The following is an 18,200-nucleotide window of genomic DNA, read 5'->3' as shown; positions in this document are numbered from 1 at the left end:
TGGATTCGCAACAGACGTGGATATTAAAATCTCCAACAATCAGAAAGTGATCGTAATTCAATGATAAGCTGGCCACAAAGTCAGTAAAGTCCTGAATGAAGTCTTTATTTGGCTTTGGAGGGCGATACACCAGCACGCACAGGACTGGAATATCAGAGCTTATCACAAAAGTCTGCAGTTCAAAGCTGGAGAACAGATCTGCCGGTACCTGCCGACAGGTGTAGCTTTCTTTATATACAGTAGCGAGCCCACCGCCTCTGCCAGTCATCCGAGGTGTATTAAAGTAAAGGCATGCAGGGGGTAAAAGCTCGGAGAAAGGTGAAGACTCACCGACTTGGAGCCAGGTCTCTGTGAGCAGCATTATATCCGGTTTGCACGATGTAAAGAAGTCTTTCAAGAAAAACATTTTGTTAGCTAGCGATCTAGCATTCAACAGGCCAAGGTGTAATGACACAGTTTCACAGACCCGTGAGGAGCAGCGGCACAGCGGCTGGAGGGCGCCAAAATCTACCCCACGGCGCTTCGCCCGGCGTTTGAGCTGAGGTGCTGCAAGCGGCAGATGACGCAGGCCGGTGTCCAAACACGCAGGGAACACGGGCTGGATCCATCGTAACCCATACGATCTTCTAATTATTGGGAATCCAGGAGTCCTGAAGAGAGGGACAATTCCATGGTTGGACCTCCAGTGAGCCTTAATTTTCACAAGGACACCTCCACGTTTCCCGCGCTTTCTGGGTCGCTTCCTCCGCGTGAAGACAGGTGAGCGCAGCAGGTAAGCAGGTACAGAGCTCAAGGGAGGAGGGAGTCTGGATGTTTGGTCCCCAAAACTGTTCCTTAAAACCAGCTTGTGAGAAAGTTTGAGATCAGTGAGTGCCTGGCGATCATACACTAGCAATCCAGTGATGCTTTCACACAGAATAAATAACAATACAGCAATAGCCAACAGAAAACGCAGAGCAGGTAGACGACTGCCGGTACACGCTGGCGCCATCTTGTCCCATCCCAAAATTAATTAATAATTCTATCATCACACTAAAATGAATTCCAGTCAGAATAAAAATACAAGCTGCTAATTTGTTATTTTTCAAAGTTATTAGGCTCCAACTATATGTTTTATTTATTTCAAAGTAAGTTACCTCTTATTTTATTGTTATTTTCAAAAAATCATGGGGAGTCAGATCAGCCTGCTTTGTTCTGTTCAGTTTATATCAAAGTTTTCTGTACGTCTGTTTATTTTTTCCTTCTTTATAAGAGTTTGGTGTTTACATTCATTCTACAAAGTTTTCAAGGACATGTCGCACTGAAATCATAACAATTTAGATTTAGGCTGTTATTAGCAATCCCATGATCCACCAGGATTACTTTGTGCACTTCCATGACCGGTTTCAAAGTATACGGTATTCCCAGCAAACAGCTACAGAGACGTCCGAAAACAAAGTACTCGTGAGTACTCAGGTGTTTCCGACAAGTGACGTAGCTGTCCCAGTGTGTGCTTCAGTGGAATGTAGCTGTTAACATTAAGAACGGAGGCACAGATTAATTCCAAAGTTTACATAACTGTGATGTTGTGCTATGATAACTTGTTATTAAGTGAAAACTGTTCATTTTGATGCAGCCACAGTAAAAGCTGCAGCTCTGTGAAGGTTTCTGTGCACCTGCACGGCCATGAGCCATAAATGCAGCCTGTCAGTAGCAATCTCTGCTGGAGGATCAGTTTTGTGCATGATTAATTGTAAGTGTTGTTATCAATAAAATCTAAAAAAAAATACATTTGCTGCCGGGAGAAGAAAACGTCTTGGAGACATTCCTTTTTACAGTGAGCTGAGAGGAGCAACGAGCAAAAGCACACACACACACACAGTGAGCTTCGCAGCACACACACTCCAGCTCCAAATTCACACTCAATGAAAAAAAAAGCTTGCCACAAAACACAAAAGGTGTAAAATGCTGAACATGCCAGACTCACTGTGTTACAGATTTAATTCCAAATGTAAACTCCACACAATCAAAGAAACACATGTGCGTGATCACCAACTGCAGCTTCGCCTCTCTCACGATTGTGGCACATTAAATAATGTCCATTAATTCCTGGAAATAATGTATTCTGACTTTTTACAATGTAACAAATCCATCTCCGTGTCCAGGCAGTCTGTTAAAAACAGTGTCAGATGTCCCGACATTCATGTCCACAGCTTCAATAAACCAACATCCACACAAACAGCGCATCGCCACACTTTAGGTCCCAAAATCTGACACTCTGAAAAAGTTAAGAGTTTCGGGGTGAAGTGTGTCATCTCCTCTCTGTAAATCCGAGCCATCACTTTCGAACAGCAGCTTTGAAGCTTTGTTTTCGGATGGAGCAGGCTCGTTTCCCTCTGCCTGTCAGTCATTGGGATGTTTCTGTTTTGCTAAGATGGACATCCCACTGAAAAATGTAGAGAATTGACGAGTGAGACGTTTTACGGAAATGCACGTGCTAACGCTCAGAGTGAGAGGAATAAAATACATCAGAGATCACTAATTATTAGCACGTGTGCAGACACTTACAATCATGGGTACCTTTATGTTGTCTTACTAACTGGGACACTAAAACGTGAGACATGTCGTTTAAAAAACAATAAAATGTTAACACTTTTCTTTATAGCAGTTCTGTAATTTCAGAAATGCAACAGAAAACAACCATATATATATATATATATATATATATATATATATATATATATATATATATATATATATATATTAACAAATAAAATAACTTTTTTAATCACTTTTGGAGTTATCAAAAAAAAACCCAAAAAGAATAAGTTAAGAAAAGATGTAGTTGAACTGTTGAAAAACATTGTAAGCTGTTATCTTCATTAATTTTAAAGGTCAAATATGTTTTGTGGCTCTTGAAACATTTTATTTGTGGAAGACTGAACAAAAATGGCTCTTTTGACAGTAAAGGTTGCAGACCCCTGCCCCTTTCATAAAATTTTCATCATACTTGTCTGAGAAGCAATAGGTATTATTGTTGCCCCAAAAAATCCGAGACATTATAGAGCTCACGTAGCAAGAACAGAAACGTGGATTAAGTAACAAGAGTAAAGGCTGTGTTTGGGCTGCATAAGGTAAGCACAAGGCCACAGTGACAGAAAAGTGAAGTATAAGGTGCACAGTACATTCACATGAAAACAGAGGATCATGTAAGAAAAAATGTTTATAACTTTACATACATTCAACACAAAATGAAAACGTTCTATTGTGCTATAGATTTACAAATCTGAATACATGTGCATGATGTGATGATTAATGCTACACTGAGACTCGCCATCGGAGGCTCTGAACTTCCAAATACCTGGGGCCACTACCTCGGACCAGTAACAAAATTAGTACTGGTCCTGACCAGTAGGCTCAAAAAATATTTCTCACCCTGTTTCTTGACCCCATGGAGAAAACTTACAATTTATCATCTACATTGTTTATAAATGTAACTACTAAATTCTTTCTAACATTTTTCTAACATTTATTTTCTTTCTCAACATTTTAATTGTTAAAATTATTATTATTATTATTATAGTATTAGTAGTAGTATGAAATATTGTCTTCAAAAGTGGACCTTTAATCTAGGGGTGGTGTGGGGGGGCCGTGCTCCCCTTCCCTCTCCTCCTGGATTCACCCCTGGATGGCTGTCTGAGCAGGAAGAATTGACAACATGTATTTATGGAAAAAGCACAACCAGATTGACAGATAGGACTTTTTACATTTTTCAGCGTTTTTTTTTTTTTTTTTTTTTTTACATCATGTCTCCTCAGAAAGAGACTTTAGGTGCATTTGGAAAAAACAAGCTCGCAGCATCAAACACTTCGTGGGCGAAGTGGGCAGTTCTGTCAAACCGCGACCTCTGCCTGGCTTCGGGCTGCTGTGATCGACCCACAATACAAAAATAATAGTAATGCACAGTGACTTGGAGAAGTAACTTTAATCTTATTACTGATTTGGAAAGATTAATGCGTTAGATTACTTGTTACTGAAAAAAGCGGTCCGATTAGAGTGATGCGTTACTAAGTAATCACTGGTTGTGAGTAGAACTTTGAGGGGAAAAATGAATTTACTCCATTTTGGAATAAGGCACACATTTTGCTTCCACATAACAAAATGTGGAAAAAGTGAAGTGCGTGTGGATACCTTCCTGATGCACTTGTATGTTCATTTATGCACTCAAGACTTTGTTGATGCACCTTTTCATCCATCCATTTTCTATACCCGCTTGCTCCAAATAAGGTTCACGGAGTTGGGGAGCTGGAGCCTATCCCAGCAGTTATAGTGCATTAGGAGGATTACACCCTGGACAGGACGCCAGTCTGCTGCAGGGCCACATATAAACACATTCACAGACACACTCCTACGGTCAATTTAAAGTTTCCAATTCACCTAACCTGCATGTTTTTGAATGTGGGAGGAAGCTGGAGCACCTGGAGGGAACCCACACAAATATGGGGAGACCATGCAAACTGCACACATAAAGGGTGGGAAGCAGTCCCACGACCTTCTTGCTAACCACTAAGCCACCGTGCTGTTGCATGGCATGGAGACAATCAGCCTCAGGCACTGCTGAGGTGTTAATGGAAGCCTGAGTTGGTTTGATTGCATCCTTCAGCTCATTTGTATTGTCGGGTCTGGTGTTTCCTACACTCTTCTTAACAGTACCCCATAGAGAGAGTTTGGGGTATTGCCTGTGGTACAGTAACACCATGGTCAACAAATCAGTTACAAGTAGTTTTGACACTGTGGTCAGGTGCCACGCCCTGCTGGAATAGGAAACTACCATCTCCATAGAGCTTGTCAGCAGATGGAAGCATGGTATTCTCTAAAATCTCACAGTTTAGGGGTGTGTTGACTTTGAACTTAATTAAACACAGTGGACCAACACCAGCAGATGACATGACACCCTAATTCATCATGGACTGTGGAAACCTCACTCTGGACTTCAAACAACTTGGATTCAGTGCCTCTTCCTCCGGACTCTGTGACCTGGGTTTCCAAATGAAATACAAAATTTACTTTCATCTGAAAAGAAGACTTTGGACCATTGAGCGACAGCCCTTTGCTTTTTCCCCTCAGCCCAGTTAAGACACTTTTAACTCTGGTTTAGGAATGTTTTGACACAAGGAAATTGTCCGTTGTAGCCCATTTGCTAGATACGCCTGTGTCTGGAGTGTTTTGATGCACTGACTCCAGCCTCAGTCCACTCCTTGGGAAGCCCCCCACCTCAAGTTCCTGAATTCAATTTGCTTGACAATCTTCTCAAGGCTGTGGTTGTCCCTGTTCCTTGTGCATTTTGGTGACCACGCGTTTTCCTTCCAGTCAACTTTCCATGAATATACTTTGATAAAGCACACTGTAAAAGAGTTCCTGTGAATTTTACAGTAATATACAGGAAACTGGTTGTCAGTAAATTACTGTTTAAAGTGGTAGAAAATTGCTGTAAAAATAATTACAGGAATATACTGGCGACCAGTATCCAGTATATCACTGTTAAACGGGCAGGAAAATACTGCACAGATAACAGTGAAGTACTATTAAAATTGGTGGGAATTACTGTAGAAAGAACATGCAGACTTCACACAGAAAGGTCCAGCTGGCAAGCAATCCCATGACCTTCTTGCTGTGAGGCAACAGTGTTGCTGTGCAACCGCTACACCACCATGGCCACCAGGAATGGACATACGAGTATATAAACAAATTAAATGAAGCTCATCACACAAATCATTAACTATACTGAGTTCGTACTGTCTGCAATGAAATAGAAGTCAAAGTAAATGCATGGACCACTTTTTGGTTTATCTATGTATTTATTTATTTTGTATTGGGATTGTAAATTTAGTTTGTTTCAGGGACTTTTGCTAATTTTGCCAGATGGTTCATTGGCCTCAAATACCCATCAAGCATCTTACAGATTTTTCATATCAGTGGAAAAAAAAAAAATAATAATAATTGCAATGAGGCTGCCTGTGTCAGTGTGTCCGTGTTTGTGTGAGGAGAAGAACCCGTTGGACATCATTGCTCCACTAGGACTAGTGGAGCAAAATTAACAGAGGACATCCGTAAATAGACTGTTCATCCCACAGCGCAGTACGTAACTCCAGCCACCACCTTCCACTGCACAATATGTAAGTATGTTCCAGGTGGAGGTGGACACAGGGTTAATGATTGCTGTGGTACTGATGATACATCCCCGGCCTCTCAAACACACCACAGAGCTGCTAAATTCCACTATATAAAGTAACTCAACATTTCACTGATTGCATAATTCAGCATTGGATGGTTTACAGTTAATTACTTTTTCTTTTTCTTTTTTTTTGCAGCATGATCATTTGAACTGCCAGAGAACACTGCAATACACAGTAACATACTGTTTAACTGGTAAACAGTACTTTGCTGTATAATCTTCTTGTTTATTTTACATCAGTTTGTTAGAGTGCACTCTGAGAACAACCAGCCCCATCAGCCATGTGGCTTACTGTCCTAGTGGAGGGTATCAGTGAGTGTCTTCTGGACAACTGTTAAGTCAGTTGTCTTCACCCTGATTGTGGTTATGTTTACTGAGAGATTCATGTTATTTATACTGCAGAAATAGTGACTTGAAATGAAATATTCTCTTGTTGGCCATAATTATCAAAATTTTAAAAATGCTTGAAACATCTTAGTTTATGTAAAGAGTTCAGAAAATATAAAATTTTCACTTTATGAAATACCTGCCAAAAAATACTGATTCTTTTTGCAATGTTCTAACTTTTTGAGATGTGCCTGTACGTTTGCGCTCGTTGATGAATGTGAGCATGTTCATGTTTTGATAGGGAGGTGTGAGGGCAGGGTGGATGGGTTGCAGTCTGAAACCTCACTGCTATATGATGCTGAAAGCTCCATTATGTACTTGTAAGTATTTTTGAGCATACCTATCCTGAAATGTGGTCAACTTCAGGAATAAGTCCCAGATGCCAGCAACTCCCATCCTGTCTGCCATGGCACGTACAGTCCGCTACCACCTGGGTACTGTGGCCAAAGGCTCTTTTATAATCACACTGGTTAAGATCCCTCGTCTCATCTTGACGTACATTCACAGCCAGCTCAAAGGAAAGGTGAGCTCTCAAACGATGCAGGGTTTAACAAACTCAAAAATTCTTGATTTCACATTACACCTATAAAGATCTGTTTTTGGTATTTTGTTGCACATTTTTGACCCATTCTAATGTGACATGCTAATATTCAAATGTGGCATTCTGGCACATTTTTCACCTACAGTCCATGATCTCCTAAAGGAGTTTGTTTGTATGATATTTATTTTGGTGTTATGTTCAGCACCTCAAATCAAAAATCCGTATTCACATTTGGTTCTTATCTTCTGTTAAGTGTATTACTTCAGTGGAACAGTTTTACTCCATGCTTACTGAACTAAAGTAAGGTTTCCCTCACACATAATGCGAATTTGGTCGATTTGTGCATAAAGTACGCATGAAGCAGGAATCCTGTGCAAAACGTAAAATCATAGCTGCCCCAAATGCCTCGTACACCTGTTGCCGCAACTGTTTGTGTACACCAGCAACTGAAAGACAGAGTGTGCACTGTGAGAGCCCATCGAACCCTCTTTGCAGCAGGTGTTGGCCAAATTCCAGGTGACACGCACAAACATGTAACGCTGCTTGTTTGGCACTTAGAAAATCAATCAATCAATCAACTTTTTTCTTATATAGCGCCAAATCACAACAAACAGTTGCCCCAAGGCGCTCCATATTGTAAGGTAAGGCCATACAATAATTATGAAAAACCCCAACGGTCAAAACGACCCCCTATGAGCAAGCACTTGGCCACAGTGGGAAGGAAAAACTCCCTTTTAACAGGAAGAAACCTCCAGCAGAACCAGGCTCAGGGAGGGGCAGTCTTCTGCTGAGACTGGTTGGGGCTGAGGGAAAGAACCAGGAAAAAGACATGCCGAGAAGGGGGGCAGAGATCGATCACTAATGATTAAATGCAGAGTGATGCATACGGAGCAAAAAGAGAAAGAAACAGTGCATCATGGGAACCCCCCCACAGTCTACGTCTAAAGCAACATAACCAAGGGATGGTCCAGGGTCACCCGATCCAGCCCTAACTATAAGCCTTAGCGAAAAGGAAAGTTTTAAGCCTAATCTTAAAAGTAGAGAGGGTATCTGTCTCCCTGATCTGAATTGGGAGCTGGTTCCACAGGAGAGGAGCCTGAAAGCTGAAGGCTCTGCCTCCCATTCTACTCTTACAAACCCTAGGAACTACAAGTAAGCCCGCAGTCTGAGAGCGAAGCGCTCTAATGGGGTAATATGGTACTACGAGGTCCCTAAGATAAGATGGGACCTGATTATTCAAAACCTTATAAGTAAGAAGAAGAATTTTAAATTCTATTCTAGAATTAACAGGAAGCCAATGAAGAGAGGCCAACACGGGTGAGATATGCTCTCTCCTGCTAGTCCCCGTCAGTACTCTAGCTGCAGCATTCTGAACCAACTGAAGGCTTTTTAGGGAACTTTTAGGACAACCTGATAATAATGAATTACAATAGTCCAGCCTAGAGGAAATAAATGCATGAATTAGTTTTTCAGCATCACTCTGAGACAAGACCTTTCTGATTTTAGAGATATTGCGTAAATGCAAAAAGGCAGTCCTACATATTTGTTTAATATGCGCTTTGCTGTGCTATATGATGCTGAAAGCTCCATTATGTACTTGTAAGTATTTTTGAGCATACCTATCCTGAAATGTGGTCAACTTCAGGAATAAGTCCCAGATGCCAGCAACTCCCATCCTGTCTGCCATGGCACGTACAGTCCGCTACCACCTGGGTACTGTGGCCAAAGGCTCTTTTATAATCACACTGGTTAAGATCCCTCGTCTCAAAAGTGTGTGGCCATTTGCACTATTAGCACGACAACAGTCAGCAGACAATCACTGTCAAGCTGGATGTGAATTTTGTCAAGTGCCCCACGACTGTGGAGTTGCAAAAAGCCACACACGTGGTGCATGTGTCTCGTGTGCGTGTGTGTCGACCCCCCTCGCTTTCATAAAATGCTTATATGTATGTACACATCTGATCACATGGGGGCTGGACAGCCAGCTCTGATTGCACACAGCATGGAGAGCGGCCTGTCAGCTTATCACAGTACACTGACAGCTGGATGACAGTGCACACATTACAAACACAGAAACCACCGCCAAGACAGTTAAATAAATAATTATGACAATACCTACATACGCAATTACATAACAAATAACGAAAATTAATGACCACATAACACAGAGAGTGACACGTCGGTCTGGGCGCTGAACAGAGATCTTTACCGCCGCGGCTGTAAAGATCTCTGCTCCTGGACGTCCCAGCTTGAGAACACGTTACGTGTTTGGAAGGAAATGCACTGACAACATTCCTCCGTAAGGTGCGTTTCTCTGCCTGCTGTCCTCACGTGGAAATATATAAAACATCTTTTGCTTTTGCACCAGGCTGCAGTGGACAGACACAGCGCACCTCGTCATGTCTTTGTTGATTTCAGGCATTTTTCCGCACTGATTACAGGCCAGCGATGGTAGCGCAGTGGTAACATTTCTGTCTGGTAATCAGAGCTTATGGGTTAGAATCCTATGAATGACATTTTTTTATTTAACCAGGGTTATTTAACAGCGGGTTCTGTATTGTGTCCCCTTTTATGAGTTATTTATATCAACCCAGTGATATTCACTAATTATACAGCTTGTTTTTATTTTATTTTTCTCCACATCAGCGGCGTGATGCTCGCATTGTGTTGCTGCTCGAAAGTCACCGTCACATGCATGAACTGTTGCGTCGGGATCGTGCTTGCCTGCCCATCCTTGCAGTGTTTTCATGGTTCGCTCATATGAGCTGTTTTGCTGTGAGTCGCCCTGAGTTGTACTTATTCGTACTATGTGTGAAGGGGCCCGTATGAATAATTTTTTTATCAGGATCAAGGCTCAAACAGGCATTTCCAGTCATTGGATCAAATAGAACTTTCTGTTCTCTGATCAGTTCTGCTCTGTAGCATCAGTGGTTTCTGCGGTCTGATGTTGTTTGTGACTTTTGTAGTTTTGGGCCATTACCATGGTAATGTTTCTGTTTGTGACGCAGGGTTCCATTGGAGTCCATAGAAGCTTGAAACTTTAAAAATAAGATGAAATGATAACCGTACAGCCAGAGGCTTCAAAGATACGATATGATGTTCAGTGAAGTACAAATGGTCAAAATATAGTGCACTGCACCCCCCAATGAGATGAGTCGGGTTGGGGTGTGGTTTGTGTCATTATTTTTTTCTGTTTTCACAGGAAAACGCCTGTGCACGCTGCATGCTGAAAGCTTGTGTTTGCTGTTTGTGGTGTCTTGAGAAATGTCTTGCATATTTGAATCAAGTAAGTAATCACAAGATACTGGAGAAAAATCTGGTGTAGAAAATGTCTCCAATGTAATTTATGATGAATATGTGGTTATTTCAGAATGCTTACACTGCAACAGCAATTAACAGCACCAGCTTCTGTACCTCGGCACGTGATGCCTTTTTGATCCTGGTGGAGAATGCCCTCCGCGTGGCTGCCATTAACACTGTGGGCGACTTTGTCCTCTTCTTGGGAAAGGTACCACACAAAGAAGATGCACAGGGTTTTGCTGACTACTGAACCTTGACCTTGTAATAATTTTGGCATTTCTAATGTGTTGATAAAAACATCTCTCTCTTGAAGCTGACTCACATTTTCTCTTTGTTAACAGGTGCTGATAGTTTCTTGTACAGCTTTTGCCGGTGTCTTTACCCTAAACTACCAGAGGGACTACACCGTGTGGGTGCTGCCTCTCCTCATCGTCTGCCTGTTTGCCTTTCTGGTGGCTCACTGCTTCCTTTCTGTCTTTGAGAATGTGGTCAACGTTCTGTTCCTCTGCTTTGCTGTTGACACAAAGTATAACGATGGCAGCCCTGGACGGGAGTATTACATGCCCAAAGCCTTAATGGTAAGAGGAGAGAAGTTTACTAATTTAATACCATACATTGTAGTCATCTGTAGGCTCTTTATCCCCAGGAATTAGTTTTACAGCCATTTTCTTCTTGTGGGAGCTCCAATATACTGTATTGGATGTTTAACGCAATGCAATGTGATACAGTGGTTTCTGCATTGTAACCATTTTCTTCTCAACTTCAGTCCTGTTTCAACATTTTTGACTCGTATTAGGTGCCAAGTGTTTTCTTGTTTGTTTTTTTTCAAATTAAAACTGCTCATTTCCTACCCGGACCACACAGGAAGGTCAAGATAATGGACTTACAGTTACTTTTGGGTTGTTTTTTTGTTTTTTTTTACTGTGATTTCTGAAGTTTTGGGCATTTTTAAAGTCAGGCGAAACACTTTTAAATAAATGTGAGTAAGGCTTTTCATCTTTTTTCCCTCTATTAAGGAATTTGTTGAGAACAGTAAGAAAATGGGAATGTATAAACCAGATGATGGAGATGGACGAGAGATGAAGCCAATGGTGGGTCTTAACACCTGAACATGTTTACACAAGTGCCGTGTAGTGAATATCTGCAGTCCTTTTTTGCAGCCTATGTTGATGTTTGCAAAGCATTCAGATTGGTTAATCAGACCGTCTGGGACATCCTGCGAATTTGTGGGATCCCCAGCAAGTTGCTGGACATCACAGCCTGCTTATACATAGACACTGTACCTGTAGTACCTAAGTTCTTAGGTTTCCATTTGATAACATAATGATTATACTTTTTATTTTCCTATAGTATGCTAACAGAGTTACTTCAGATAGATACCAGTACACTCACAGCTTCTGCTTCTACAGCTTAGCCTACTAACTATATTTGATTTCACTACTAGTCTACATATTAATTACCTTTACTACAATCTTCTCCTGTGATGTCTTATCCTTCTTATGTCTTATTATTTATTATATTATATATACCTTTTTCTTGAGCTGTTTGGGTGGGTAGGGAGAGTTCCCATGGGATAAAAAAGCTTTTTAACCTACCATCCCTGGTTCTCAAGACCAGGCACCTAAGTGGCTCTACTCTACTCTTTTCTACTCTCCTATTTTACTCTTCCTTTTTAGATATTTAGATATACCTTTGTATACTGGCATAGTTCCACCTTAGAATTGGAATATAATATATAAGATATACCTTACTGAATTTTCATAGACACTGTGAGTGCAGTTCAGCGTGGAGGCAGAGACTCTTGAGTTTTTCCCAGTGAAAACTGATGTTCCCTTGAATGTGTTCTGGCTCCTACACTGTTCAGTGCTTGCATGGACTAGGTGTTTGGTAGGGTTGCGGAAACCAGAGACTTGGAGACTTTTGTTAGAGAGGAAAAGTTTACTTTGCAGATGATTCTGTGGTCTTTGCAGAATCAATGGAGCATGTGTCGAGTGGGGTTGAGTGGCAAGTGTTTTGGACATGTTCAAAACTCGCCACACCCTGGCACATGCCGGCAACCATGTGGGTTTATGTGACGGGTTTGTGGTCGATAGTGGGGAGTTGGATGGTGAGTGTTACGTGTGCCGTGAGCCGTCACTCACAAGTCTTCTGTATGAGAGGGGCTGATGATTCGGTCTTTCAATGACTTCCTGGACTCAGCCATCATAGGTGTATCTGTATGTGGTGAAAGTGTTGAATTTTTTGAAGCATCTTGGCAGTGACATTCATGTCTGTGGGTCCTTGGCTTTTGATATCAAGAGCTTATGGAGTCACAAGGCTGCTGGACAGAGGTTTTTGGCTTTTGCCCATATCTTTGCAGAAGAACAAAGGTCCAAGTCTTTAGGGTCCTGATGCTTCCTGTCTTATTGTATGGATGTGAGACATGGATGATGACCAGTGATCTGAGGTGACTGGATGTCTTTGGTACTTGGTCTCTTCACAGGATTACTCGGGTACCGCTGGAATGATTTTGTGTCAAACAAGCGGTTCCTTGGGGATCATCAGCCTTGACATTTTGGCCATCTGGCACTTTTCTCTACATGATCAAGCACAAGGATACTTGAGTGTTGAGGACCCCAGTAGCTGGAGATGGCCAAGGGGACACCCACAATTCACCTGGCTGTGGCAAATAGATGGTTACTTTAAAATATAATAATAATAATGACTTGGACTTCTATGGCTCCTTTTGATACCCATGGTTGCTTCACAAGAGTGGGAGGAGGGAGGTAGTGGGCGAGGGGGGAGGGGGTTTAGAGACACACAGCATGCACAGTTAACAGCCGTATACACACGGTTAACCATATAAACAGTATACACACAGTTAACAATTGTATACACAGTGTTATTGTGTACAGTTAACTGAATGCAGCTTTAAGAATTACAGATCAAAGGACAGATTAAAATTAAAGGTTGTATTTAATTAGTAATCATAGACACACACTACTCTTCTGCATGGATCTACTTGCAGATTTGACAAGTTTTATGCTGGATGTTCTTCCTGATACAATTCCACATGTAAAGTGAGACTGGGGGATAGATGGACTTTGAAGAAAAAGCTTCTGACTTATGAGTCAAAACTGTTAACGAATATAGAAAAGCCTTTTTTTTTGTAATTGACACCATCAAAAAGTGTTAAATGTGTAGAACCCAAGGGCACCCAAGTTGTGTGTCACAGTTATATACAAATGTTGCTGTTCATTCGGCTGCTCCCGTTTTGTGTTCGGGGTCACCACAGCGGATACAACCAGATCTGCATTGATATTTGGCACAAGTTTTATGCTGGATGCCCTTCCTGACGCAACTCCAGTGTTACCTGGAGAGACACACACAGCTGTTGGTGTTCCAAAGAGGTCTCCCATCCAGGTTAGTACTTGGATGGTTAACAGTGTGTATACAGTTGTTAACTGTGTTTACGGTTGTTAACCGTGTGTATACGGTTGTTAACTCTGCGTATACAGTGTGTATACGTCTGTTAACTGTGTGTATACGGTTGTATGCTGTGTGTATACGGTGCCACATATGGGTCCTGATGCTGAACATCACAAATTCATACATGGATTAACTGAACAGTACAAATTACATAAATTGTAGTTTCTCTTTTTTCTTGTAGGTTTGCACTATGACTATAAGGCCTGTGAACAAGAAGATCTGTCACTATACAATGTATAACTAATCACAAAACGGCTGCACATTGCACACATTGTGGAAAGTTAATGATTGAATGGACAAAAAAGAAAACAACTTTATCATTTCTGAAGCTTGACTCAGTGAGTCAACTTGCGCTGTGTAGAAGTAAAATATTACATGTATGGATATACATTTAATGAAGTATTGGATGTATGGATATACATTTAATGAAGTACTGCGGAGTGAGATTTTTCCCACGTGAGAAACTCTAAATGTTTTTTTTTTCTTTATTTAAAAAAAAAAGCACAAATTTATGCACTAAATTTCAATGTACACTTTCTGTTTTTTTGTTACATTGACAATCATGAAAATAATAATATATGGAGTAAAATTATTTGTTAACACAATACTTGACCATGTTTGAGCAGGGCTTTGTTTTTTCACGTTTTTATAATTCATCATATGGCACCAAGGTTTTTTTTTTGTTTTTTTTTTAACTCCACTCTGTATTTTAACACTAATAAGACTATTTTTTTGGGGGGGGGGGGGGGGGGGCGTAAAAATGCTGTGTGAGGAACTGATTACCGTATTTTCCGGACTATAAGTCGCACCGGAGTATAAGTCGCACCAGCCACTTTATCCATTATAAAGAAAAACAAACCATAAATAAGTCGCACCGGAGTATAAGTCGCACCAGCCACTTTATCCATTATAAAGAAAAATAAACCATAAATAAGGTCCACTGGACTATAAGTCCCATGGACATACAGGTATGTTAACATGAAAAGTTCAGATGATAATATTGTGACGGCTACCGTTTTCGGATGCATATTTCACCAGTCGCAACTTGTAATCTGCAGAGTATGATTTTCTTTTTGGTGGCATTTTTTCGGGCCTTCTCCGTTGTCTTGTTATGTTATCAGTAACGTTAAAATTTTTATTTTTCTATGGTAGTCAGAAGTCGCAGGAACAGTCACACAAGCCTCGAGTGCCCTCTCGTGAGTTGCATTTTACCTACGGATATGTTTGTATTTTGCGGACCACATTGCGAGCCGAACCATGCAGCACCTACCTGCGCAGCTCATGACCACCCAGCGGTGTCGATCCAGCTCCTTCCAAGTGCAGACGCTAATCCTCCGCCGTCGCTCAGTGCTCCCATGCAGCTCTCAGCGTCAACTCTGCTCACACTGATATCCAAGGGTTGAAGCTGTTTTGTTAGCCGTCCCGGAATAAACACCATGTTCGTCTGCTTCAAACGCTTTTCACAATCATCGACGCCAGCTCCTTCCAAGTGCACACGCTAATCCTCCACCGTCGCTCACCCAATGCTCCCACGCAGCTCTCAGCGTCAACTTAAACACTCTGCTCACACTGATATCCAAGGGTTGAAGCTGTTCTGTTCGCCAAGCCGGAATAACAGCAAGCACCGAGTTCGTCAGCTTCACACGCTGTGGGTGAGGTGAGGAATACGCATCCAAAGTTCTGTTCTCTGATTGGTTGTCGCGACCAGCGTGAACTATAGGATGGCCGTCATACTACAGTGCCCATGATGCATTGCATTTCCTTTTCCGGTGGCCATTTTAAAACATAGATCGACTCTGTCACGTAAAATTGTTTTGTTACAGTAAATTAATTGAGATCCTACCGGTATATTTTTCATTTATAAGTCGCACCGGAGTATAGGTCGCACCCCCTGCCAAAACATGTAAAAAAGTGCGACTTATAGTCCGGAAAATACGGTAACTTAATTTGACGTTTCCTTGTGATTCATTTATCATTTTGCTCGTCTCCTCGTGTGTAAAAGTGAAACACAGATACAAATGAAATGTATCATCACACAGCCATCCAGTCACCATGCAAGACTGAGGCGGATGTTTGAGTGTTGAGGTTGACAATTATTTTGCACGTGCCCACTTTCTGTTTAATGTCAGAAAGGTTTCATGCAGTGATGCAGCTCCAACTGACAGTTCAGCACAGAAAGTAATTGTGAAATACTGGCAAAAATAATGATAGCACTGGGTTTCATTTAATAAAGTCAGAGATGATCTTTAGCTGGATCACAATTATACACATCACAAAGGCTTTCATATCTCTAAAAATAAAATTAGTCGGTACCTCTAATCTAATTAATCGTTTATGTGTGTACATCAAAATATGTAAAGAAAAGACTGAATAGTATTTCTCTTTGCATCCAGGCTGATTTTTATAATATTATTGTTGATGAGATTGTAACTGTTTTTTGTTTTGTTTTGGTTTTTTTTTGGCAGACTCGTGGGGGAACTTTAGCTTGACCAAGCAGCAAAATTGATGCCAAACTACTGGAAATGCACAATTAACTCAGTGTGAAAGAAGATTTTTGAGATAAGTGGCTCATGTGTGTGCTTCCCTCAGTTTCAGGACAAATGTAACAAGGTTGTAATGTTTTTGTTTGTTTGTTTTTTTAATGGGGTGATACATATTTTTACACTGATACTTATAACTTACAAAGAGTTCATTTGTTTGTTTTATAAAAAGTGTCTGCTGTTCTTGTCCTTTCTTTATGCTTGATTTGTAATATCATAGTTTGTTAAAATGATTTACTATTTGGTTGTATTAATTATTACTTTTTTTTTTCATACCGGATTTTAGTTCATTGTGCTTTTTTGTAATGGCCCACTGTGGCTTGTCAAAGACTCATTTTCATGAGCTGAAAGATGGAATGTTCCATTTTTCAACTCATGAAAATATTCTTTCCATTGCATTGTGTACTACTGTTTATAGTGAAACAAAATAAAACTTTTATGGTGTCTTTTGCCCATCTCCTCAAAATCTTTTCAAAGAGTGCAGCCTATGACAGAACATAATTTTGGTTATGCATTAAATACTGAGTTGCCTGGTGTAATGAGCACTATCAGTGTTGGTAACTCCACTCATGAAGTCATTTTCACAGCATGCACGGTGGTCAAGTGTATGGCTCTTCATAATACAACCCCAATTCCAATGAAGTTGGGACGTTGTGTAAAATGTAAATAAAAAACAGAGTACAATGATTTGCAAATCCTCTTCAAAGTATATTCAATTGAATACACCACAAAGACAATATATTTAATGTTCAAACTGATAAACTTTATTGTTTTTGTGCAAATATTTGCTCATTTTGAAATGGATGCCTGCAACACGTTTCAAAAAAGCTGGAGCAGCGGCAACAAAAGACTGAGAAAGTTTGAATGCTCAAAGAACACCTGTTTGGAACATTCCACAGGTGAGCAGGTTAATTGTATGTCTTTTGTGGGCTGGTAGAGTGAATTGGTTTAAGTGAATCTATGCTTGACTCAGAACTGTAAGTAAAATAGTTAGGTTCACCAGTATTGGTGTAAAAGTATGTATCTGTCTTGATGAGGAATAATGTACAAATGCAACTCTTTGAAATAATTGAAACCCTCTACTTCTGTGTTGCAGTAAGCTAGAGAAAATGTATTTTTTGTAAGATGACAACGTAAGTTGACCTTGAAATGTCTCTTTACCTTGATGTTCAAAGTTAAGTAATTATGATTTACAATGCAAACGGTCTACAAGTTGTGTTATGGCTGTATATTTGAATTATATTAAGATCATCCTACCAACAACACAGATATGTCTTTAATGTGATACTTTGGGAATAACTCTTTGAAGAGAATTTTTATTAATCTACAACCCCAATTCCAATAAAGTTGGGATGTTGTGTGCAGTGTAAATAAAAACAGAATACAGTGATTTGCAAATCATCTTCAAAGTATATTCAATTGAATACACCACAAAGACAATAATGTTCAAACTGGGGCATCACACTATTCACCCTCCCTGGCATCACACTATTCACCCTCCCTGGCATCACACTATTCACCCTCCCTGGTACAGTCTACTCCAGGGGGCTGAAAAGGATGGTTCAGCCGATAGTTGAAGCTCTGAACAACAACAATGCGGGTTTCATCCTGGTCATGGAACAACCAACCAGCTCTTCACTCTTGCAAGGATCCTGGAGGATGCCTGGGAGTATGCCCATCTAGTTTACATAGTTTTGTGGACTTGGAGAAGGTGTATGATCAGGTACCCTGGGAGATACTGTGGAAGGTG

The 18,200-nt window shown here is 40.7% G+C and overlaps 1 protein-coding gene across 1 annotated transcript in view; it reads left to right on the top strand.

Moving 5' to 3' along the window:
- Positions 1 to 16,900, top strand: part of LOC117526255 (choline transporter-like protein 1) — a 60,836-nt gene extending 43,936 nt beyond the window's left edge. The window contains exons 11-16 of the mRNA XM_034188303.1: positions 6,968 to 7,124; positions 10,345 to 10,428; positions 10,513 to 10,650; positions 10,784 to 11,020; positions 11,459 to 11,533; positions 16,376 to 16,900. Coding sequence (XP_034044194.1) covers positions 6,968 to 7,124; positions 10,345 to 10,428; positions 10,513 to 10,650; positions 10,784 to 11,020; positions 11,459 to 11,533; positions 16,376 to 16,399 — 715 coding nt within the window. The 3' untranslated portion in view covers positions 16,400 to 16,900. The remainder of the gene's footprint in view (positions 1 to 6,967; positions 7,125 to 10,344; positions 10,429 to 10,512; positions 10,651 to 10,783; positions 11,021 to 11,458; positions 11,534 to 16,375) is intronic.
- Positions 16,901 to 18,200: the final 1,300 nt, after the last annotated feature.

Source organism: Thalassophryne amazonica, chromosome 15, assembly GCF_902500255.1.
Source record: "Thalassophryne amazonica chromosome 15, fThaAma1.1, whole genome shotgun sequence".
Lineage (NCBI taxonomy): Eukaryota > Metazoa > Chordata > Actinopteri > Batrachoidiformes > Batrachoididae > Thalassophryne > Thalassophryne amazonica.
The sequence above is the reverse complement of the archived record's forward strand: the minus strand, read 5'-3'. Positions and strand labels throughout refer to the sequence as shown.